Source organism: Crassostrea angulata, chromosome 7, assembly GCF_025612915.1.
Source record: "Crassostrea angulata isolate pt1a10 chromosome 7, ASM2561291v2, whole genome shotgun sequence".
In the NCBI taxonomy this organism is placed as follows: Eukaryota; Metazoa; Mollusca; class Bivalvia; order Ostreida; family Ostreidae; genus Magallana; species Magallana angulata.
In genome coordinates this window covers 40,944,046-40,965,250 of record NC_069117.1, presented here as the reverse complement: position 1 = coordinate 40,965,250, position 21,205 = coordinate 40,944,046, and the positions used below count along the sequence as shown (strand labels likewise).

The 21,205-nt window shown below is 31.0% G+C and overlaps 2 protein-coding genes across 2 annotated transcripts; one reads left to right on the top strand and one right to left on the bottom strand.

Annotated features, from left to right (window-relative positions):
- Positions 1 to 5,193: 5,193 nt before the first annotated feature.
- On the bottom strand, positions 5,194 to 6,512 carry LOC128191338 (multiple epidermal growth factor-like domains protein 10; the record flags this gene model as incomplete). The annotated part of the gene is made up of 4 exons (XM_052863412.1): positions 5,194 to 5,669; positions 5,750 to 5,878; positions 6,288 to 6,346; positions 6,424 to 6,512. Coding segments are annotated over 4 exons (753 nt in total), but the record flags the coding sequence as incomplete, so codon positions are not given.
- An 8,520-nt stretch (positions 6,513 to 15,032) lies between these two features.
- LOC128155896 (potassium voltage-gated channel protein Shaw-like) lies at positions 15,033 to 19,244 on the top strand. Its single transcript, XM_052817783.1, has 2 exons — positions 15,033 to 15,728; positions 17,927 to 19,244. Exons 1-2 carry the CDS (start codon positions 15,261 to 15,263, stop codon positions 18,779 to 18,781), a joined length of 1,323 nt encoding a protein of 440 aa, XP_052673743.1. The 5' UTR covers positions 15,033 to 15,260; the 3' UTR covers positions 18,782 to 19,244.
- The last annotated feature ends 1,961 nt before the right edge of the window (positions 19,245 to 21,205 follow it).

The following is a 21,205-nucleotide window of genomic DNA, read 5'->3' as shown; positions in this document are numbered from 1 at the left end:
GTGTTAATAATTGTTTAGAGAATTTACAATGATTTTTTAAAATTTTGCATGAAAATGTAATAACAATAAAAGCATAAAAAAATTATGAAAAATCAATTCAGACATCATACGTAGTCTATGCTTTTAGATCTAACAAATGTTATTTACAACAAATATTACAGACCGAATTGACAATGATTTGATTGCTTTAAATGCATTATTTACAGTACAGTAAGAAAAATCAAATAAAAAGTCAGTAAAACTTTGAAGATGCCAATACGTGGTCTACAAATTACGATTGGTGTCCACTATGTACTTTACAACCATTTGTAGAGAAAGAGGTTGAAACTTGCCCATTAAAGCTGTAGCTTTGTCCCAAAATATGGTATTTTTTGATAACAGGTCAGGTGTTGGGATATACGATTCAGTTTCAGACATGTTTACAGGTTTACATTTGGTCCAGATGTGTACAGGATGATCGGACATCTCACAGAAGTCATCAAATGAAAATAAAATATTACCGTACAAGTATCAATAGCGGCGTTTAAAAGAGTGTTATAAAGTTCATAACACTTTTATATTTTTCAAATAAGAGTGTCACTAGCGCAATTTTTTGTGCGCCGTAAATTGCAGATTTCTACTATAAGAGGCACTGTAGCTCCTAGGTCGTCCATCCGAATTTTTTCAGACCGGAAGATACAGACCTGCAGCTAGAACACTTAATTATCCCGATTGAAAATTCAAATTGATGTCGATATTATGAACAACAAAATCTGTTTCTGAAAATTTTTATCATGTTCACATATTTAGATGGTTTATTAAAACTCTATTTGAGTAGTATATTATATGAAAACTACTTTCTTCTGTTGAGAATGTAAAGGTAGAAAAAGTACGATTTATGTGATATATAAAATTATTTTTGTTTGTTAGCTATCACATTTACTTACGTCTACAAGCACCATCCACAAAATAAAAGTCTGCACAGCATTCTGTTGAATCTTTAAACCTAAAAAAAATATATAAGTATATTTTGAATTTGTAAAGCAAAATATTATCTTATTAGCAGTCTCACATATATCCTTACTTTACACAAGTTTGTTCAACCTTCTTAATCAGTGAGATTAATAGAATTAGCTTCAGCTGATTTTGAAACGAACACATCTTCAGAGTAATTGAAATCGGACACAAATAAATGTGTACAAAAACACAAAGCCCTTTAATTTGTAAAATGTGTGACTAGATGTGTCATCTAGTTATTTTTTATTAAAGGTTTTGATATCAATTGCGTATACTGCAAGTATATTTTTGTCCATTTGTCAATATAAATACTTGTATCCAAATACTTCTACTTAGTCTAGTACTACGCTTTTAAATCTCATTAATCAAAAACCTATACAGTTCGATTAAAATCTACTTATTACATGTTTTTGATCTCTGAGATTTTTTAAATGAGTCCATTCATACAATGGTCATTCTATTGAGTTAACTTACAATTCGAAACCAATGCTTAATCATAGAACTACGCGTATAGTTAAATTATAAATATATGCTTAAAACTGCGCTACGCCAGTCAGAGGAAAGATTTCTCTTCTAAGGAATATATAGCAAATCAATTTTTGTACAGAACGACAATATTTCAATTTTGCTCCTTTTCCACACAAATATGGCTAGAGAAAATAAAAACCATGATATTTTTGACATTTTATTAGAAAATAAGATTTTCGTAAAAAATAATGTCAGCATGAAAATTGCAGTTCATATTGCTTTAAATTTTGGAATGTGACCTTAGATATTGATTGTCAAGAAGTTAATAAAATTATGTTGCAAAAGGAATACAACTTTTTATACTTGACGTGCCAGTTTATTACAATAACATATTGAATTGTTATGGAAGTTTTTTCATCCATTTATCAATTCATTTGAATACAATCTTCGGCTGTTCGCAAAGCTACTTCTTTTTGTTTATTCGCTTCGACTAACAGCGCTACCCAAAACTGTACACTTCCGTTCCTACACTGTGCATGACGTATATAGTCATTTTTATAGAGCGTAGAATCAGTGATTTTGTATATAAAGTTCCTTCCTTGATCTTGTCTTAACATTTTTGACTTCATCTCTATCGGACACTTTAAACATTTTGTTTAGACATCATTTGTTTGGAGAGAGAGAGAGAGAGAGAGAGAGAGAGAGAGAGAGAGAGAGAGAGTACATTTCAGTTGTAATTCACTAATATCAGATTTTTTTTTAATTCAGTTTTATTAAATAAATAACCTTTTTATCGTTCAAAGTGATGCGCCTTGTGATATAATCCAATTTTTTTTTTATCCAACAAAGCAGTTTTAGTCAGAATCGACGAGCTACACTTGTAAATCAAATCAGCCTGTGAGCTGCAGCACTTATTCCATGATGTAAAGTTTTTCCAAGTCCAAGGAAAATTGAAATGTGATTGACAATAAAGTATCTTACAGTGTTTTAATGTATAATTTGATTCTTACTTAATCTGTGTTTGAAAATTGGTTTGTATATATTCTACGTTGTTAAAACAGAAAACTACACGTGTTATTATAACCTACCTCTCTCTCTCTCTCTCTCTCTCTCTCTCTCTCTCTCTCTCTCTCTCTCTCTCATTGTATTTGTGTGTGCAAACAATATTGTGAAACATGAACATATCCAATTTGTTTTAAATTTCTGTTAAGTCAAGTCCAATCATTCTCATTTCCATTTCTTTTTTATTCAATGATATTTTTTAATTGAGGTTGCTTATCAAATTTGCTGACAGTCGAGGACCCCATCTCCCGTTTCTCTTACCTTCTTCGAGTTCACTGTTCATGTATTTAAAATTAAAAATTGTGATCAGAAAGGTTATGAAAACTAGAAAATATTTTTGCTTCCTGTACTTTAAGTGAATAACCAATGGAAGCCAGGCGTTAGGTAGTTGTATTTAACTACTAGTAACTCACTACACGTTAGAATAGTTTCTCAACTCAAAAGAAAAGTACTTGATTATAAAAGATGCAATGTGATATAATGCATCAGAAGTATATACATGTAAGTAATATAGGCGAAAATATATACAATTTTGAATTTAAAACTTATAATTTCAAACGTTTAATGAAGTAGTCCGCCTGCAGAATTAAACTTGTGATCTGCAATTCACAAACCCGAAACTTATGCACTGATACCGGTATATTTTACAACACAGATAAACTTCTCGCGAATATGTATGGCGTGGCGATTAAAATTTCGACGTCTTGCTAAAACTGAAACAGTTTTTAGCATAAATTTCATGACGTATATGTTTAAGTCACACATATAATTTATATACCATTGGATTAATTAAATTCAATGCTTTTTAAAATGTGTTGTGTTGTATTTATTTGAAACACGGCATATTTCGGCCAATAACGTCCCTTGTTCTTTGGAAATTCGATAGTACTTTATATACATGTAGTTACATGTACATGTAGTACCGATAGGAAATGGTTCTTTAATTTAGTTGGATAGGGTTTCTGTGTTTTTTCGCATATTTCCTTTTATGTCTATTGCAGAACGTCAATAGATTCATGAAACCTTTTAAAAATCAATCATTGATACATTATAGTCTCTTAGGAGCTAGAATAGCTCTCTTGTCTGTTGGAAATGAACCAGCTGTGACAATGTTGTTTTTCTTAAGTTCATTTCAGTTGTGGGGACAAAGGCTTTTATAATCCTAAAAACTTATTTTTATAGAAAATGAATTGTATTAACAAGAAATTATAATGCTTTACATTGAAGAAAAACTGATCGCAGTTTATAACATGAAGTTTTACAACTGTTGGCAGAGATGAATTTGCTCATGTTTAACCAAAAAGCTTTCTGTGAGCATTTTGTGTTCTTTTTACACTTTAATAGCCGTTCTTCTATCGAATCCAATATTTTAAAAAATCATTTTCAGAGAACCGTATTAATTCACCACAGCAACTTTCTTTACTTTCTAATACAAATGTAAAGAATGCATACGTAACATGGTTTGTACATTAATATTGTTTTATTTGACTAAGTGAATTTTTTTTTTAATTTTAAAACCATGTATAGGATTTATATGAGACTACGAGCCCATTTTTCTTTTTTACACTTCTGAGTTTTTCGTGTAAATTCCTCTTGTATAGTAATGAAATACTAAATCCAACTAAAATATAGACTGAACTTTATTTTTTAGTATTTTAATCAAATTTGGAGTTTGCACGTCGCGTAAAAGAATATCTATTGTTTAAAGTAAATATGACGTATTTCTTTCCAGTGCTTCAATCCATGCGTAAATTTGAAATGGTCGTTGTTTTCATGAGAGGTTTGAAAAAAAAACATTTACCCATATTTAAAACGCCAATAGTCATAGATTTGATGAAGAGTAAAATCAAATTTAAAAATAAAAAACGACCACAAATAATTGGTATATGTTTATTCATGATTATATTATACATCGATATAGAGACCAATTCACACATGGGTTATATCTTTTACAACTTCTCCCACTATTCATTCTAGTAAATGAACCAATAAAACAAGTTCAAAGATAGTGGTAGACTATGCGAAAGCTAAGTGGCATTAGAATTTAATAAGTGTGACTAAGCATAACAAAAAAAAACAGTCTATGGAACGACAATCTGATAACAGTAATGAGAGAACAGAGTTTATACTGTTAAGCAAAGGAGAGGGATGTCAAGTCTGAAAGTTAAAAATGCATGTTCTAAAGCTTTTTCTAAAGAAAAATAAAAACCCAACAAAAAATTAATTTTAGAGTTTCAACAACTTTACAAAAATTATAAAACATTGTAAAATCATTATTAGTATTAATATAGAAATGATTTAATATAATATTGTCTTTATCAATAAAAAAACAGTTAAATAATTTAAAACATTATAATTAATCATTCATAATCAGGACATTTTGATTAATCTATTATTAATATTTTTGAATAAGAAAAATAAACACAATAGTGTGCTAAAGATACCTCGAAAAAAATGTTACAATACCTGTTGTCAATATTTACAATGTTAGTGCCATCGTCTTTTTTTTATAAGAACCCCATGCAAAATATTTTACTCAAACATAATTCATCAAATGAAACTTAATACTACTGTACAATTATCAATATGTACGTTTACAAGAGAAATATCATCTCCTAACAACTTGCATACTTTGTTTTGTTTTTTTTTTTTAATTTCAAATATGAGTCACTTTATTCCTGAGAGTTGAGTTAAAGTTGCGTACATACTCCTCTCGACCTTCGTTTTGTCAAGGTTCATATACATATCTTCATTGCTTTGTAGACAGTTCAACGTATCGAGAGCAATAGCGCAATCATCGATTTCATAATATGACGTAGCTGGTCTTCGAGTCGATGTAGTTGATCTTTGACGGAATGAACTCTGTCTCCCTTTTGATCGGAATGTTCGATGGCATACAACGAAGGCGATGACGACTACAGAAATGACCAAAGACGATGTTGATGATAGAATAACGATCAAGAGGAGACTTGAGTTACCAAGTGGTTTGTCGGAAGTTAGACTGTCGGCGCCGCTGTTGTCAGAGAGGTCATCTTCATTTGTAGTCTGTTCAGTGTTAACGTTGTACTTAGCTGTAGGTGCTACTTGTTTGTTTGGGTTTGGATCGGGAGTAGAAATTGTTGCGGTGTTTGGTTGCAGCGAAACTTTATAATAATGAACAAATTCTGTATCAAAACTATGGTTATCAAAGTGAGAATTTTTTTAAGACTAAATGAAAACATACATTGCTTGCAACCCTCAGACACGTCACACTGGTCCTTTGGACATTCACACCTTTCTGTACACCTGTGACCATAATTTGGATAGGGACAGGATGCTCTGCAGTTTGGTCCAAAGAACCCCGGTTCACAAGCTATAAATCAATAAATGTCTATTTACATAATTATGTATAAAAGTATAACACTGAGAGTTAATCTATCTGAAATCATAATTTTAATGATTAACAATGTTGGTTTCTGTGTTTTTAAGATTTTTAAATTTTTTTAAAACGTATTTTAAACTTGTTTAAGTACACTTATTAATCCCGATTGAAAATTAATTTGATGTGAATATCAAGGACAACAAAAATTTGTTTTTGAAGTTTTTTTTATCATGTTCACATATTTAGATGGTTTGTTAAGACTATATTTGGTAGTATATGATATAAAAATCACTTTCTTCTGTTGAGTATTTTAATAGTGTACATGTAACTTTAAGTTGGAAAAAGTACAATATACAATACATAAAATTATTTTTGTATATAAGCTATGATATTTACTTACGTTTACAAGTACCATCCACAAATTGAAAGTCTGCACAGCAGTTTTTTGAATCTTTAAACCTAAAAGAATATCAATATATTTTAAACTTGTAAAGCCAAATATTATCTTGTCTCAGATAAATAAAACATATCCTAACTTTGCACAAGTTTGTTCAGCTTTCTTTATAAGTGAGATTAATAAAATTAGCTTCAGTTGATTTTGAAATGAACACATCTCCAGAGTGATTGATATTAATTTTAAAAAAATTTAACTTACTTTATATAGTACCGAAAGAAAATGGTTCTCTTCAATTTATTTGCAGAGGGATTCTGTGCTTTTCCGCGTATTTCCTTTTATGTCTATTCCAGAACGTCAATAGATTGATAGAACCTTTCAAAAACCAATCATTGATACATAATAGTCTCTTAGAAGCTAGAATAGTTATCTTGTCTGTAGGAAATTATACAACTGTGATCACTTTACTTGTGGGAACCAAAATTCGTATAAGTCTATGAACTACATGTAATTACATTCAGAGATGCTGAATTGTAAAAATAAGACATTGCAATGCATTCGTAATAAATTCAAGGAAAACTGAAAGTAGTATCACATGAAGTTTTACACTCTTTGACAGAAATGAATTTGCATAAGTTTAGCTAAAGAGCTTCACTTTAGCATTCTATGTTCTTTTTACACTAACAGTCGCTTTTCTATATCAAATCCAACATTAAAAAATGATTTCATTTTTAGACAACAGGATTCCTTCACCCTAACAAATTTTTATAAATATTAACATTTTACTACTAATTCAGATGTAAATAATGCATATTTGTTACATGTATTGTACATTTTACTTTTTCCATTGGTGGAGTGATCAGAATTTTTTATTATCACAAAACCACGAGTATTTTTTTACATTTGTGAGTTTTCGTGAAAATTTCAAATTTAATAATGAAAATACTACCTCCAATTTAACTATATAATATGTTTTTTTTCGGTATTTTGATCGAATTGGAATTTTTGACGTCGTGTAAAAGAATACATGTGTCTTATCTTTGAAATTACATGTGACCAACTGTTTTACCAGTTCTTCAATCCATGCATAAAAAAATGATTGTGGGTTTCAAAAGAGGATAGAAAAAGCACATTTACCAATATTAAAACGTCTTTAGTTATAAAATGTAGTATTCATAAACAGTAAAATTTAATGTCACATTTTCAAGATCATTTTTTTATTTTTGAAAATAGCAATATTCCCAAACCCAATTAGCTTAATTGATTCAAAAATCAAATATTAAAATAAAATTATTATATAATGTTATCAAATATGTATCAATATAAATCTCCGCAGAGCCAGTATCTGTACCTGATTCAGTTTTGTACATTTCGAATTCTAACATTACCTAAAGAAAGTTTAAAAAGGTCATTGTATAGTTTGTTGGTCAGGTATGATCCCATTCTTCAAGCTCATTTATTCTGGAATTAAATATTTAAAACTGGTGTTATTTTTTTTTATTGAAATACAGAAGTCAATCTCCCTAAATACAATGTTGAGATTTTTATTATTTACTCTTGGATTGCCACAAACTGTTTCAAACGGGGTTTTCTTGGTATTAATATTATTCATCTCGATATACGTGTATCTGCTACGAGTTACGAGAACCCACATCACTCATTGAAATGTATGTAGACGTTCTACTTTTTTGACCACCTGTTACAGGGATGTTCAACATTTAAAAACAGAATTTTGTTTCCGTGATATTGTTTTTAATTTGATAAGGTAAATATTTCCGCATATAATGTTATATAGCTTTAAACGACCTTTTTCCCTTTAAACAGTGTACAAAGTTCCATACAGAATAAACGAACATATTCGATAAACATCAGCTTTTGCATATGTGAAAGGTGCATATTCAAAACCAAGAAGCACATTTAAAAACAAGAAGCCCATGGGCCACATCGCTCACCTGAGCAACAATAGACATGATATAATCAGCTTAATGCAGTCATAATAACAAATATCTGGACAACCTAGTATAATACATGTAGATCCTGTATAAATAAAATTCCGTTTCGCCCTTCATATTCTTATGTATATAATCAAGTCCCTTTTCTGACAGGATGATAACACATGTTGAACATTGCAGCTCTCAAAAAGATTCTAACAATGGTTTGCATAAGATATAAATCTACATCAAACTCTAAACTTTTGTAGCCCAAATATTGTCAATGTATAAACAATTTTAAAGATTCAGCAATATGTCAAAATTCTTGCATATAAGTATAAACTTATATATTATAACATTATAGTTTTTGTAATTAAATGTTTTCCTTTGTAAAATTGAATTCCCAATATAACACCACACTACTCCTCAAGGAAATCCAATCTACACTTTTTAAGGTTACTTTCACTATATATACAGCTTTTTAAGCAAATGCTTTTTTAGAAGACTATTTTTTAAAGATTTTTCGTGCTACATTTCTTTTGGGTATATGTTAATCATTGATTAGTTAAATATAAAAGTAACTTATCTAGTTTGCCAAACATAGATTATGTTGAATAACATAATTACAATATAAAGGAGCTTTGTTTAACCATGTTAAGTCCATGTTACCTTTTTCCAGCAATTAAACGTTTTGAAAAAAATATATATAGTCCGTATATCTGTGGTCAACGTCACACATAGAATTTAATCAGCCCACTTTGTTGTGTTTAAAATGGCTCTTTGGACTAGCACAAGATATAAGCTAACTCTATATAACTATAGAGTATATATAACTCTATATAACTAAGGTGTTTATGTTGTGGGCTCGATACCACCAAAATATAGGGAGTTTTTTTTTTATTCTTAACGTTTGTTAAATATGTCAAAAACTAAATGTAGTTAGAAATTGTGCTTTTGTATATATAAATACATTTACTTGTAATTGGAAACAAATATATTCTAAATTGTATGTCACGACTAAACGGAATGGATAATAGCGATATCTTACCCCCTTTCCTCCCCCACCATCTTCTTTAAAAGTGTCAAATTTCCCTAGGAAAGTGATAGAATCGAAACATTTGGTAATATGCACATCTACACTGTGCGTCTTAGTACCCTACAAAGTGTTGAAAATTCTGCGCAGGGTTTTTAGAGTAGTTGCACTAAAAAAACAGTATTGACTCACCTCGCGTTTACGACATGTTCCATGCACTAACTGCGTGCACAAGACAATTTTGTGATGCAGTGACATCCAAAAGAACTTCTAGAGGTCCCCGTGCAAGCGTTCTCGACTTATCACTGCATCTAAACTGCAATTATGTGCGTTACATGAGCGCGCCAACGGAGCTTTCGGTCTTTCACAAGTAAATAGCTACTCAGACAAATCAAATCAAATAATTGTAGTTATATATATATATATATATATATATATATATATATATATATATATATATATATATATATATATATATATATATATATATATATATATATTTTAAGAGAGAGAGAGAGAGAGAGAATATTTCTTTTCTTTATTTCCTTTTTTAGCATCCTATTTTAGGCCTACAATATTGAATTTGGACTCATTTGCTAGAAAAATTGTTCCTTGAGTCGAATTGTCACACTAAATTAAAAGGAACTATTTTAAGATGCACATGATGCAACTTCCAGGATGGTGTTGAGTCTGCTTGTCAACATTTAAAACCCACTTATGTTTGGAGATAGGTATGTTCACTATCAATTATTTCTCTTAGAATCGCATTAGGCGTTATTTATCTGATCTCTTTTTTTTCTTGAGGCATTCAACTATAATTTCTATTCCATTAATGATATGCTGAAATTATAGTTAATCAATTAACTTAATTAAAGCTATATAGTGAAATATTGATATATACTCCTTGTGACCTTACCTAGCAATGCTGGAGACCTTACCACACTGTCACGGCGTCTACACTTCGTCTCTACTGCGTGTTTATCAAAACGAAGAATTACGCCTTGAGCTTTATGCATGCTCAAAATACCGCCATCCTATGGCGTTCTTGATTGTTTTTGTCTTTCCTTTTTGTTTGTTTGTTTGGTTTTTTGTTGTTTTTTTTTGGGGGGGGGGGGGGTTGGGGGTGTTTTGTTGTTGTTTTTTTTTTGGGAGGGGGGTGGTTGTAAGGGTTGTTTTTTTAAACTATGATCTGGCATTCACATATTAACTCGTAGAGTGTTAATATATAGTTTAGAGCTTTAAAAAGAATTTACAAATATTGCAAGAAAATGTTTTGTAGTAACAATAAAAACATAAAAAGTAATGAATTATCAATACAGCCAATCACATGTATTCTTTTAGATCTAACAAGAGATATTTACAACACAATACTACTAACCGAACTGACAATGATTTGATTGCTTTAAATGATTTACAGTACTGTAAGTTAAATATAATCAAGTCAGTAAAACTTTGTAGATGCCACCACGTGATCTACAAATTACGATTGGTGTCCTCTACAACCATATGTAAAGGTTGAAACTTGATCATAAAAGCTGTAGCTTTGTCTCAAAATAGGGTTTCTTTTGACAAAAATTTTGGCCAGGTATAAACGATTCAGTTTAAGACATGTGTGATAAAGTTCATGAAACTTGCATACTTTTCAAATATGAGTGCCACTTTTTTCTGGGAGCTGAGTTAACAATGCGTACTTACTCTTCTATATCGTTGGGTTTTTTTTCAAATTTAACCTACATACATGTACATGTATTTACATTGCTTTGTCGGCGGCTCAACGTAGCAGAGCAATACACGGCTCATCAATTTCATAATAAGACGGAGGATCTTAACTGCGATGCAGTTGATCTTCGACGAAGTGAATTTTGTCTCCCTTTTGATCACAATGTTCGATGACAAACAAACGATGACGTAGACGACCACAAATATTACCAAGACGATGTTGATTGCCTGACATCATGACGTCAGGCTCATTATCTAAGGTTTGAAAGTTACATTCTCCAACACAATGCAGTTAATGGGAGCTAGCAGTTTCAATATTTATCATAAAAATATAAACTGATGCAAGCTTAATCTGTCAACATTTGATTTCGCAGTTAATGAAACTGTTATTTGGGACGTAATACGAAACAGTAAGCAAGAATTTTCCAAAGGAGGTTCACCTATGCACGTGACTGTGTAATCCCAAATTTAAATATATATAATCATTTTTGAACGTTGGAAAAAAGGGGTTGGGTGGGGTTCAGAAGTCTAGAATCAATATACATGTATGTAATAATTCGTGTTGTCATGCAACACATATATCAGTTTGCATTAGAGTCATATTAATATAGCTGGAATATTTACTGGAGGAACTAAATCGCCGAAGCGGGGCGTTTTGTTTCATGCCTCGATTTTTCTATAAATTTTGCGATTTGAAATATTTTGAAATAATTATATAATTTAATTGCAAGTAATATATATGCAGAAAAATTAAAAGAAAAAGACACTGCTTCTTAAGTCGACATGTTTCGTTCATAAACAGCAGCGAAAAGGAAAATTTCTTTCGCATGAATTTATTGATACATGCTTCCAATGGAATAAATTTGTTTAGTCAGGCAAGCTTTTTTGGAAAGCTACATGCGATGATAAAGAGAAGACTTGACTTACCAATAGGTTTGTCAGTGATTGGACTGGCGGTGTTTGGCTGCAGCGAAACTTGATAATATTGAACAAATTCTGTATTTGTATTTAAACTAAGGTTATTAAAGTGAGAAAAAAATTCTTTGAAGACAAAACTAAACTAATACATGTACATACTTAGTTTGCAGCCCTCAGACACGTCACATTGGTCCTTTGGACATTCACACCTTTCTGTACACCAGTGACCATAATTTGGATAGGGACAGGTTGCTCTGCAGTTTGGTCCAAAGAACCCTGGTTCACATGCTATGAAATCAATATATGTCTATTTACACGTATTATAAGTATTTATAACATCGACATTTTGCCGTTTTTATCTGAAATCATATTTTTCATGGTTTACCGTGTTTATTTGTGTATTTTTAAGATTTTTTTTTGTAATTTATACCGTATTTTAAAACTTGCATTAGAAAACTGATTCTGACTCAAATGTAATTTAATGTAGATATTAAGAATAAAAACTTTGTTTTTGAAGTCTTTAATTGTGTCCACATATTTAAATGGTATATTAAGATTATGTTTTGTAGTTACTGTATATTATACGAGAATTGCATTCTTATGTTTAGTATTTTATTATTGTAAAGGTTGGGGAATTGTACGATTTATAAAATAACTAAAATTATTTTTGTACTTTATCTATCGTATTTACTTACGTTTACAAGTACCATCCACAAAAAAAAGTCTGGACAGCATTTTTCTTGAATCCGTAGTGGCTCTAAAAGAATATCAGTTTATTACATGTATATACATGTACTTGCAAAGCAAAATAGTATCCTGTCTCAGATATTAAAAACATATTCTTACTTTACACAAGTTTGTTCAACTTTATTAATAAATAAGATAAATAAAATTAGCTTCAGTTGATTTTGAAACGACCACATCTCCAGAGTGATTGATACTTAATTTTAACATTAGACAGTACTTCATATACATGTAGTACCGAAAGGAAGTGGTTCTTCAATTTAATTTGATAGGGATTCTGTGCTTTTCCGCAAATTTCCTTTAATGTCTATTCCAGAACGTCAATAGATTCATGAAACCTTTTAAAAATCAATCATTGATACATTATAGTCTCTTAGGAGCTAGAATAGCTCTCTTGTCTGTTGGAAATGAAACAGCTGTGACAACTTTATCTTAAGTTATCTGAAGTTCAGTTGTGGGGACAAAGGCTTTTATAATCCTATGAACTTATTTTCAGTTGTGTAAATAAGAATTCATAATGCTTAATATTCAAGAAAAAGTGAAAGCAGTATCACATGAAGTTATACACTTGTTGGCAGAAATGAATTTGCTCATGTTAAACCAAAAAGCTTCATGTTAGCATTTTCTGTGTTCTCTTTACACTTTAATAGCCGTTCTTCTATCGAATCCAACATTTAAAAAAATAAAATCATTTTCAGAGAACCGGATAGGTTCACCAAAGTAACTTTCTTTACTTACCAACATAAAGGTAAAGAATGCATACAAAACATGTATTGTACATTAATTATTTTTAATTTGGCGGAATGGAATTTTTATAATTTCAAAACCACAAGAAAAGATTTATATGACACTACGAGCCCATTTTCCTTTTTAACATTTTTGAGTTGCTCGTGTAAATTCCTTGTTTAGTAATGAAATATTACATCCAACTAAAATATAGAATGAAGTTTATTATTTTTTTGTTTTTGGTATTTTGATCGAATTGGGAGTTTGGACATCGCGTAAATGTTTCAAGTAAATGCGACTTGCTTTTTTAACAGTGCTTCAATCCATGCGTAAATTTGAAATGAACGTATTTTTCAAAAGGGGTTTGCAAAGAAATATTTACCCACATTTAAAACGTCAATGGTCATAGTATTTATAAACAGTAAAATCAAATGTATCAATTTTACTAACATAGTTGTGTAGAAAATCAAATATCAATATGAAATCAATAATGATATCAAATATGTTTATCAATATCATAAATTCCAACAGAGCCAGTATATTGTCCTTGATCCAGTTTTGTACAAATCGAATTCTTACAATACCCATAGAAACCTTTGAAAAGGCCATTAATAACATTGATTAGTCTATGGGTCGGGTATGACCCTATTCTTCAAGCTTATTTATTCTGGAAAATAAATATTTATAAGTGGTGTTGATTTTTCCGTATTCAAATAGTCAATTTATCTAAATACAGCATATGCTAGATAACATTGACATTTATTCATGTTTTTGCTCATGGTACATGTAAATACACACGTTTTATATTTACATTGTTAATAATTTACATGACCAGTTTTGATGTTTTAATTTTTATTATTCCCTCTCGAATCTGCCACAGACTGTTTTCTACTTCACTATTTGGTATCATAAACAGTTCCGTATTTTATTTATTTCGATACATCGGCTTCAAATCATCGAGTACCCGCATCACGCATTGAAATGTACGTAGACGTTCTACTTTTTTGACCACCTGTTACAGGGATTTTAACATTTAAAAACAGTATTATCTTTCCGTGATATTGTGTTTAATTTGTTTAAGTAAATAGTTCCGTCTTTAATGTTATAAAGCTTATGTGCGATTTGTTTTTCTTCTAACAGTACACAGTTCTAAGCAGAATAAACGGACATATCTGATGAACGTCAATTTTTAAAACGCCTCATCACAAATTTTGCTTCAGCCAATTGAACAAATAATATCTACAATTTTCATAATTATGTTATTACTGTGATTTCTACGTTCTGTTTAGTGTGTTGAGAGAAATCCTTGATTAGAGGCCGAATTGATAATATGGTTAATACATGTAACTGACAAATAATCCCACAGGAGATTAGTTATTTCTAAATTCTTTCGCTGTGTATTCAGATAATTTTGATTATAGCTCAAAATCAATATTTAAGCATGACTGATTGAGCATGTACCATTTGAATTTGACATCTAACATATTAGATATGTGAAGTGATTTAAGATGAAGATCTAACACCATGCCTTTCGCTAGTTTTTTGATAGACTGAGGTTCATCTTTTCTTCAGCAGCCATCTAGAATAAAATGCTATCATTTTCTTTTATAAATTTAGGGGGAAAGTTATTCATTTTTGAAGCAAATTATCAACAGAAGCAATGATAAATTATTGAGATTCTGTATTTAGGCTTTAACAATCGATGTATCACAAAATATCCCATGGGTTTAGCAGCGATGTGGAACATATGTCGTAAATTTACACTTGTATTACAGTCATTGTCCTGTACTGGTTGCCGCGGTCAGTCTGCAATTATTAACCAAAATAGAGGCGTACAGAATCCACCATAGCGACATAATACTGTGTGCTTCCTTCACATCAAATGTGTGCATCTTGTCTTATTCAGTCATGAAGAAGATTCAAATAGATCTGAGAGGAACAATATTTGTATCGCGCTCCTTGGCTTTGCAGAATACCCTTGAAAGACTAACCGCTAAAAATTTAGCAGAAATTATTTCGGATGGAAATTATTATTTGGATAGGAATCCTTTGATATTTCATCATATTTTGGACTACTACTCCGAAGGTCACTTCCACCTCCCAAGGAATATTTGTCCCATACAGGCACGAAGCGAAGTCGAGTTTTGGGGAATTCCTTTGACAGATGTTCCACCGTGTTGCTATGAGACTTTGTATGATGATAATGAATCCGAACTCAAAGCGATCAGTGCCCTCGAAGAAGAAATAAATGAAGTTGAAGAGAAATACAACCAAATGAAGAGACAGCATGATACGCCCGGGTCTTTTTCTTGGATAGCTATCCAATACAAACTTGTCAATGCATTGAATTTTCCACTGCAGTCACTATTGGGCAGGGTAAGTTTAACGTGAAACACGAATACGTGGACTAAAATTTGAATGGAGTTGATAGTAAAACAATGAAACTGTTCAGGCAAAGTGTATTCTGTATATAGAAGTTGGGAAAAGTCCGATACTTATCTCTCTTTGCAGGAGATGTAAATATTTAATCCGACTCATGGAATCAATATATGAAATATTAAATGTCCTGATTAAAATCAATATGAAATGACTGATAACATATCGAACAAAATTAAGGCATATGATAATGTGTATAACAGTCAGTGAATCATAATACTCAATCGCCGATTATCTAGTTACTTGTTTCAAAAAAGTGGATTTGCTGACATTTTTTAAACAATGTAGCACTTATAAAAGTCGTAAAAAGACTTTACAAAGACATGGTACTAGTAATTTGTAAATCAGATTGTTTTATACTTTTTCTCATCATGATAATAATACATGAAAAATTTAAAAGAACGGGTAAGCACATAAACAGTTATATTAAATAAGTTCATGAATAATTATACAGCGTCGTACAAATAGTCAGTTTATATTCTACTTACAGACTACTTTCCGAATTAAATGGTTTGCCTTTAACAAGGTCTTCGCCTAATGTTGAAAATCGGGGCTTATCAACACCTGTCACAGGTGTTGATATGTGGCGGCAATGGCCCCATCTTTGACGCTGTTTTAACAATTTACATTTGTATCTTTTTCATCAGGTACTTTTTGACTTGATTCTGGTATTAATTATGGTACTGTTATTTTAACCTTTGGACTGTTTAGGTTCTAAACAGTACTATTGTATATACATGTTTTTGCTTGATGAGGTAGTTTTTCTTATAACTACATTTCTTTTGGTGTATGTATTGTGCATACATGTATTTTGTTTTAGGAGTGTAGCATTGTTAGTTGGTTACATTCCTTTGTTTAAATATTCTTTGTCATTTATTTCCTCAATAAATGACCATTCTAATTCCTGAAAAAATGTGTTGTGTTAATGTGTCAACAAGTACATGTCAAACGGAGCATCACACTATCAGTTATCCATAAATATCATTCTTTTAAATCTTGATATTAGTTAACAATATTGACTCTGGTTGAGGGCAACATATCGGTTACGTGAGCTCCCGAAGAAAAAGAATCATTGCTAGACGCAAAGAGGCGTTCAAAGACTCACTTAACCCATGTTGCCCGTGAACGTTTGCAGTCGAAGTTATTTTCCCAGCTCAGCGTAACATTTCAATTATGCAATAAGCCTAGTGTCTAATTATTCTCGTCAAACGATCTGACCTCTTCACCGCTCATGAGAATTAAGAGCAGATATATAATTAATCCTCAATAGTCGGATTTTTTTAAAATCTGTTATGCTATGATTTCAAATCTAAATCGTCAATTGTGTGTCTTGAGATAATTGCCTAATGTGACGTCGCCTTCTTTTCGGAGTCGCAAAGGCTTATTTACGTCACCATCATCAAATTCAATATACATGTTAGATGCAATTTATTAAAACTATGCAAACTGTGCATATATTTTCTTATTTAATTCCTAGTGGATCAATATCATACAATTATTACCAGGTATGAAGGCAACGCGATTTATTGGACGAAGACGTACATATAATTGTTGTCCAAGGCCGAGGGCAACAATTCTGTCTGAAAGTCCAACAAATCATATGTTACTCTAAAACCTACAGTTTTATCATACTCTTCATTAAATATGCAGGTATCATTTTAACTAGCAACCATTCATTCATGTCGCTCCTCTCTTCGGGTTTATTTCCGTTTCGCCGAGTTTGGACGAATATTATAATTTACAATATCATGTAGCTGTGAAGAAGCGTTTCACGATTCTAATGTTAGGCTGGTCAACATCAAATTTGTAAACTTCGACCAACTGATTCAATATACATTTATAATGATTATAGCTATGATAATGATTATAACTGTGGAAAATATATCCACTAGGGTAAAGGGCAACATTGATTACATTCGCCCCCCCCCCCCGAATTATTCCCCGGCGATCAATATCTTAATTAGCATTTTAATTATAATATAGTAGTTTATTCGTCTTGTACGTAATGCCATTGTGAGAACAGCTACAGTGTATAACTTTTTTATATTTATTTTTAGTTTCTACAATTATTGTGGGGGTTTTTTACCGTTGTTGAATGTAAACACTGTCATTTGCATTTTCAAATATTTGTTCTTCAGGTATGGCTTCTTGTTGTTGCTCTGTGCACGGCTATTTCTATAACCGTCTTCCTGCTGGAGAGCTCGGCAGTATTCCGTGTGGAAAGAAATGGACAGATAAACAACATAACGATCGAAATGTTCGGAGACAACCCCAAAGCGTTCAAAATAGCAACGACTGGAATGTCCCCCGAGATGGCTGTCGTAGAGCTACTTTCCAACACAATTCTTACGTTTGACCTCATTCTCAGATTTAGCATCAGTCATCAAAAGAAGAGATTTTGCAGGAAACCTCTAAATATTATTGAATTCATGATAGAAATTCTGATATTTTCTTTTGTATCACTAGAGTTTCTTTTGGATCACGAAGAAGCAGCGAAACACACTTCATATGAACTTTCAACGTTGCTTCAAATTCTGTATTCCCTCCGTGTATTTCGCATTTTTCGCTTGATAGAATCGTGTTCAGAAACGAAAATGTTAAAGATTTCTCTACTGAAAAGCAAAACAGAATTTCTTTTGTTTGTTACTGTCTTGATATCATTTGCGTTCATTTTTGGATCATGGATATTTTGGGCTGAACTGTTGAATCCCCAAACTTTCCCAACTATTTTCACTGGCATCTGGTGGGCTATTGTAACTATGACAACAGTTGGTTATGGAGATTTTACTCCAAAATCTACACTCGGTTATTTTGTTGGAGTGTTAACTTCAATATTTGGGTTGATACTTCTGGCGATGCCGATAGCAACGATTGCATCCAATTTCAGCAAGATATACGATTGTTATAACTTCAGAAAATCCCATTTAAAAGCTAAACGTGCAAAACAATCAAATCAGCTGTTTTATCATAGAAAAGCAGCTATGGTTTTGTAGGGTTTAAGTTTTTTACCTCTTCTTTCAAAAACTATACATTTTACTGAATGTAGGATTTAGATTACTTTTCAGAGGATTTCAGATAAAATATAAAAAATGTTTCATTTTCTACATCATTTTATCATAGAAATGTAAAAAAAAAAAAGTGTTATTTAAATTATGTTTTATTAAGTTTTTTTAAATTTAAAAGTATCGATCATTTAATCAATGATGAGTCGCAAATTAAATTGTGTTGATTGATACTATCTAAAAATTTCTCAGTCATTCCTATTTTTAATTATACAAGAGTTCTGCTCAATCGATCTTGCACTGACAATCAAGTTGTGTCCTCAAATACATGTACAATTATCTTAATATTTACGTATGTATCATATAGGCCTACATGTAATTATTCTAAAATTATAGATTTTGTTATCCCTAAATGCGTGTGTTCACACACAGTGTATTGTCTATAATTGTTGTTCACATTTTTTTATTAAAAAAATCATATTACATCTTTTATTTTTTTTTTAGAAACAGAAATACAAAATCGATATAAAAATAAGAAAAAATATTATTTCAATTTGATTCACTTCATATCATAAAAGCTGTTTAAGCCCTTTCGGGATTACTGAGGTTAACAATGATTTAAAGCTGTACATGCTATAATTTGCGTCAATTTTGAATAACGGTGAAAATGTATGACTTGTGTTTGATTACTTCTAAAAGTTATCTTCATGCTGTTAATTATAATGTTCAATTCGATCACGTAACAAAAATATCAAATATTACACAATGAAAAAAAAATATTTTCCTGCCAAGAAAGTAATGCCTCCTCATGAATATCAAACTATCACGTGACATCAACAGCTAAATTTAGTCTATCACACAAAGATTGGTGAAGGGTCAACATTTTCATAATTGTAATAGTTTCACAAAGGAAAGGATTTTTTTCAGTAAAGCATACATTTGTCCGATAAATGAGTACAAACAAAAGAAAAAAATACAAGACTGTGAGTATTATATAAATAGTGCCTGTTTGGGAGGGTAACAGTTGAAATTGACACCCCGAGAAAACCATTGTCAACCGACGCGAAGCGGAGGTTGACAATGGTTTTCGAGGGGTGTCAATTTCAACTGTTATCCTCCCAAACAGGCACTATTTATTTTGTTATACTGAATGTCTTTTTTAAATTTTTTAAGAAAATTTTACTGCTTTTATATAGGAATAACGTGAATTCTACAGCGAACCGTACGCGCATAATTTTCGCGCATGTAACATTTTTTAATATTACCCGTTGCCAAGTGCGTTGCTATCGCTGAGGGTAATAGTAAATATTATTAACTGCGTCTTAACCAATCAGATTTCAGTATTTAACATGAAAGTATAACAAATATAAATACTTCCTTTTAAAAAAATGACGTAGCCTTTGTGTTTCCCCTATGTGCTGTTTTTAGATCGTGTAAGTGTTAATGCAAAAGTAAGGGTTTCCTGAATGAGAAACGTATTTTACTCATTATACATGCATGTATTTCAAATTAACAACTGTAAGCGTATTTAAAATCAAGTCGGATATTTAATTAGGCAAACATAAATGGCCACCTGATTTCCCGCGGACATGCGTAGTGAGGTCGGTTTCGCTCTTACTTCATCAATATTGATGAAAAGGTAATACATGTACTTACCTGGCAGAAAAATAAACAATTAAAAATATATATCTTTGTAACGAGATGGAATTCACCATTGTAATTTACAGAATAAAGGTAACTTTTAAAAGTTGACAAACACATGCGTTTTTCAATGTCATTCTAAATTGACGCAAATTATAGCGTGTATAGTTAAAAAAATACTGAGAATGAAGATATAGATATGAAATAATACATTAACAGAGTGAGTAATAGTAGTAATATCATTTAATTGAAAACACGGCTGCTTGATAGGGCTACATGTAAGTACATGTACAATACAGTACAACTATAATAGGGATTTGTGCATGTGATATAGAAATTAAGTAATTAGGAATATCTATTATTTTCATATATATTTGGCCGGAAAAAATTGATTATTTTCAAATCCGTTATACCTTTGACCATCTTAATTATTGAAGAAAATACAATGGTACCTTGTACTGTGTAAAAATATTTAAATATTTAAAAATTCTTAAAAATCGTTTGAAATTGTGTCACCATTTTGTTTAATAAAAGAGTTATAAAGTAAATAAAATCATAAATGTGTACTTGTAGTTAAAAAAACAATGTCAAACAGTGAGGAATAAAATGTATATGATATAAATAAATTAGGAAATTGAATGCGAGATATATACATTTTCATTATTACCGATGTTCTGAATGTTTCATTCTTTCGAAAATATTTTTACATTAATATGTACATGCATAGCAACTAGAAATTTTAACACTAATGAATAATAAAAGATCAAAATGAAT

Coding starts and splice junctions, on each gene's coding strand:
- LOC128155896 (XM_052817783.1), top strand. CDS start 15,261: ATGAAGAAGATTCAAATAGATCTGAGAGGAACAATATTTGTATCGCGC. Junction 15,729..17,926: donor TGCAGTCACTATTGGGCAGG/GTAAGTTTAACG, acceptor TTTGTTCTTCAG/GTATGGCTTCTTGTTGTTGC.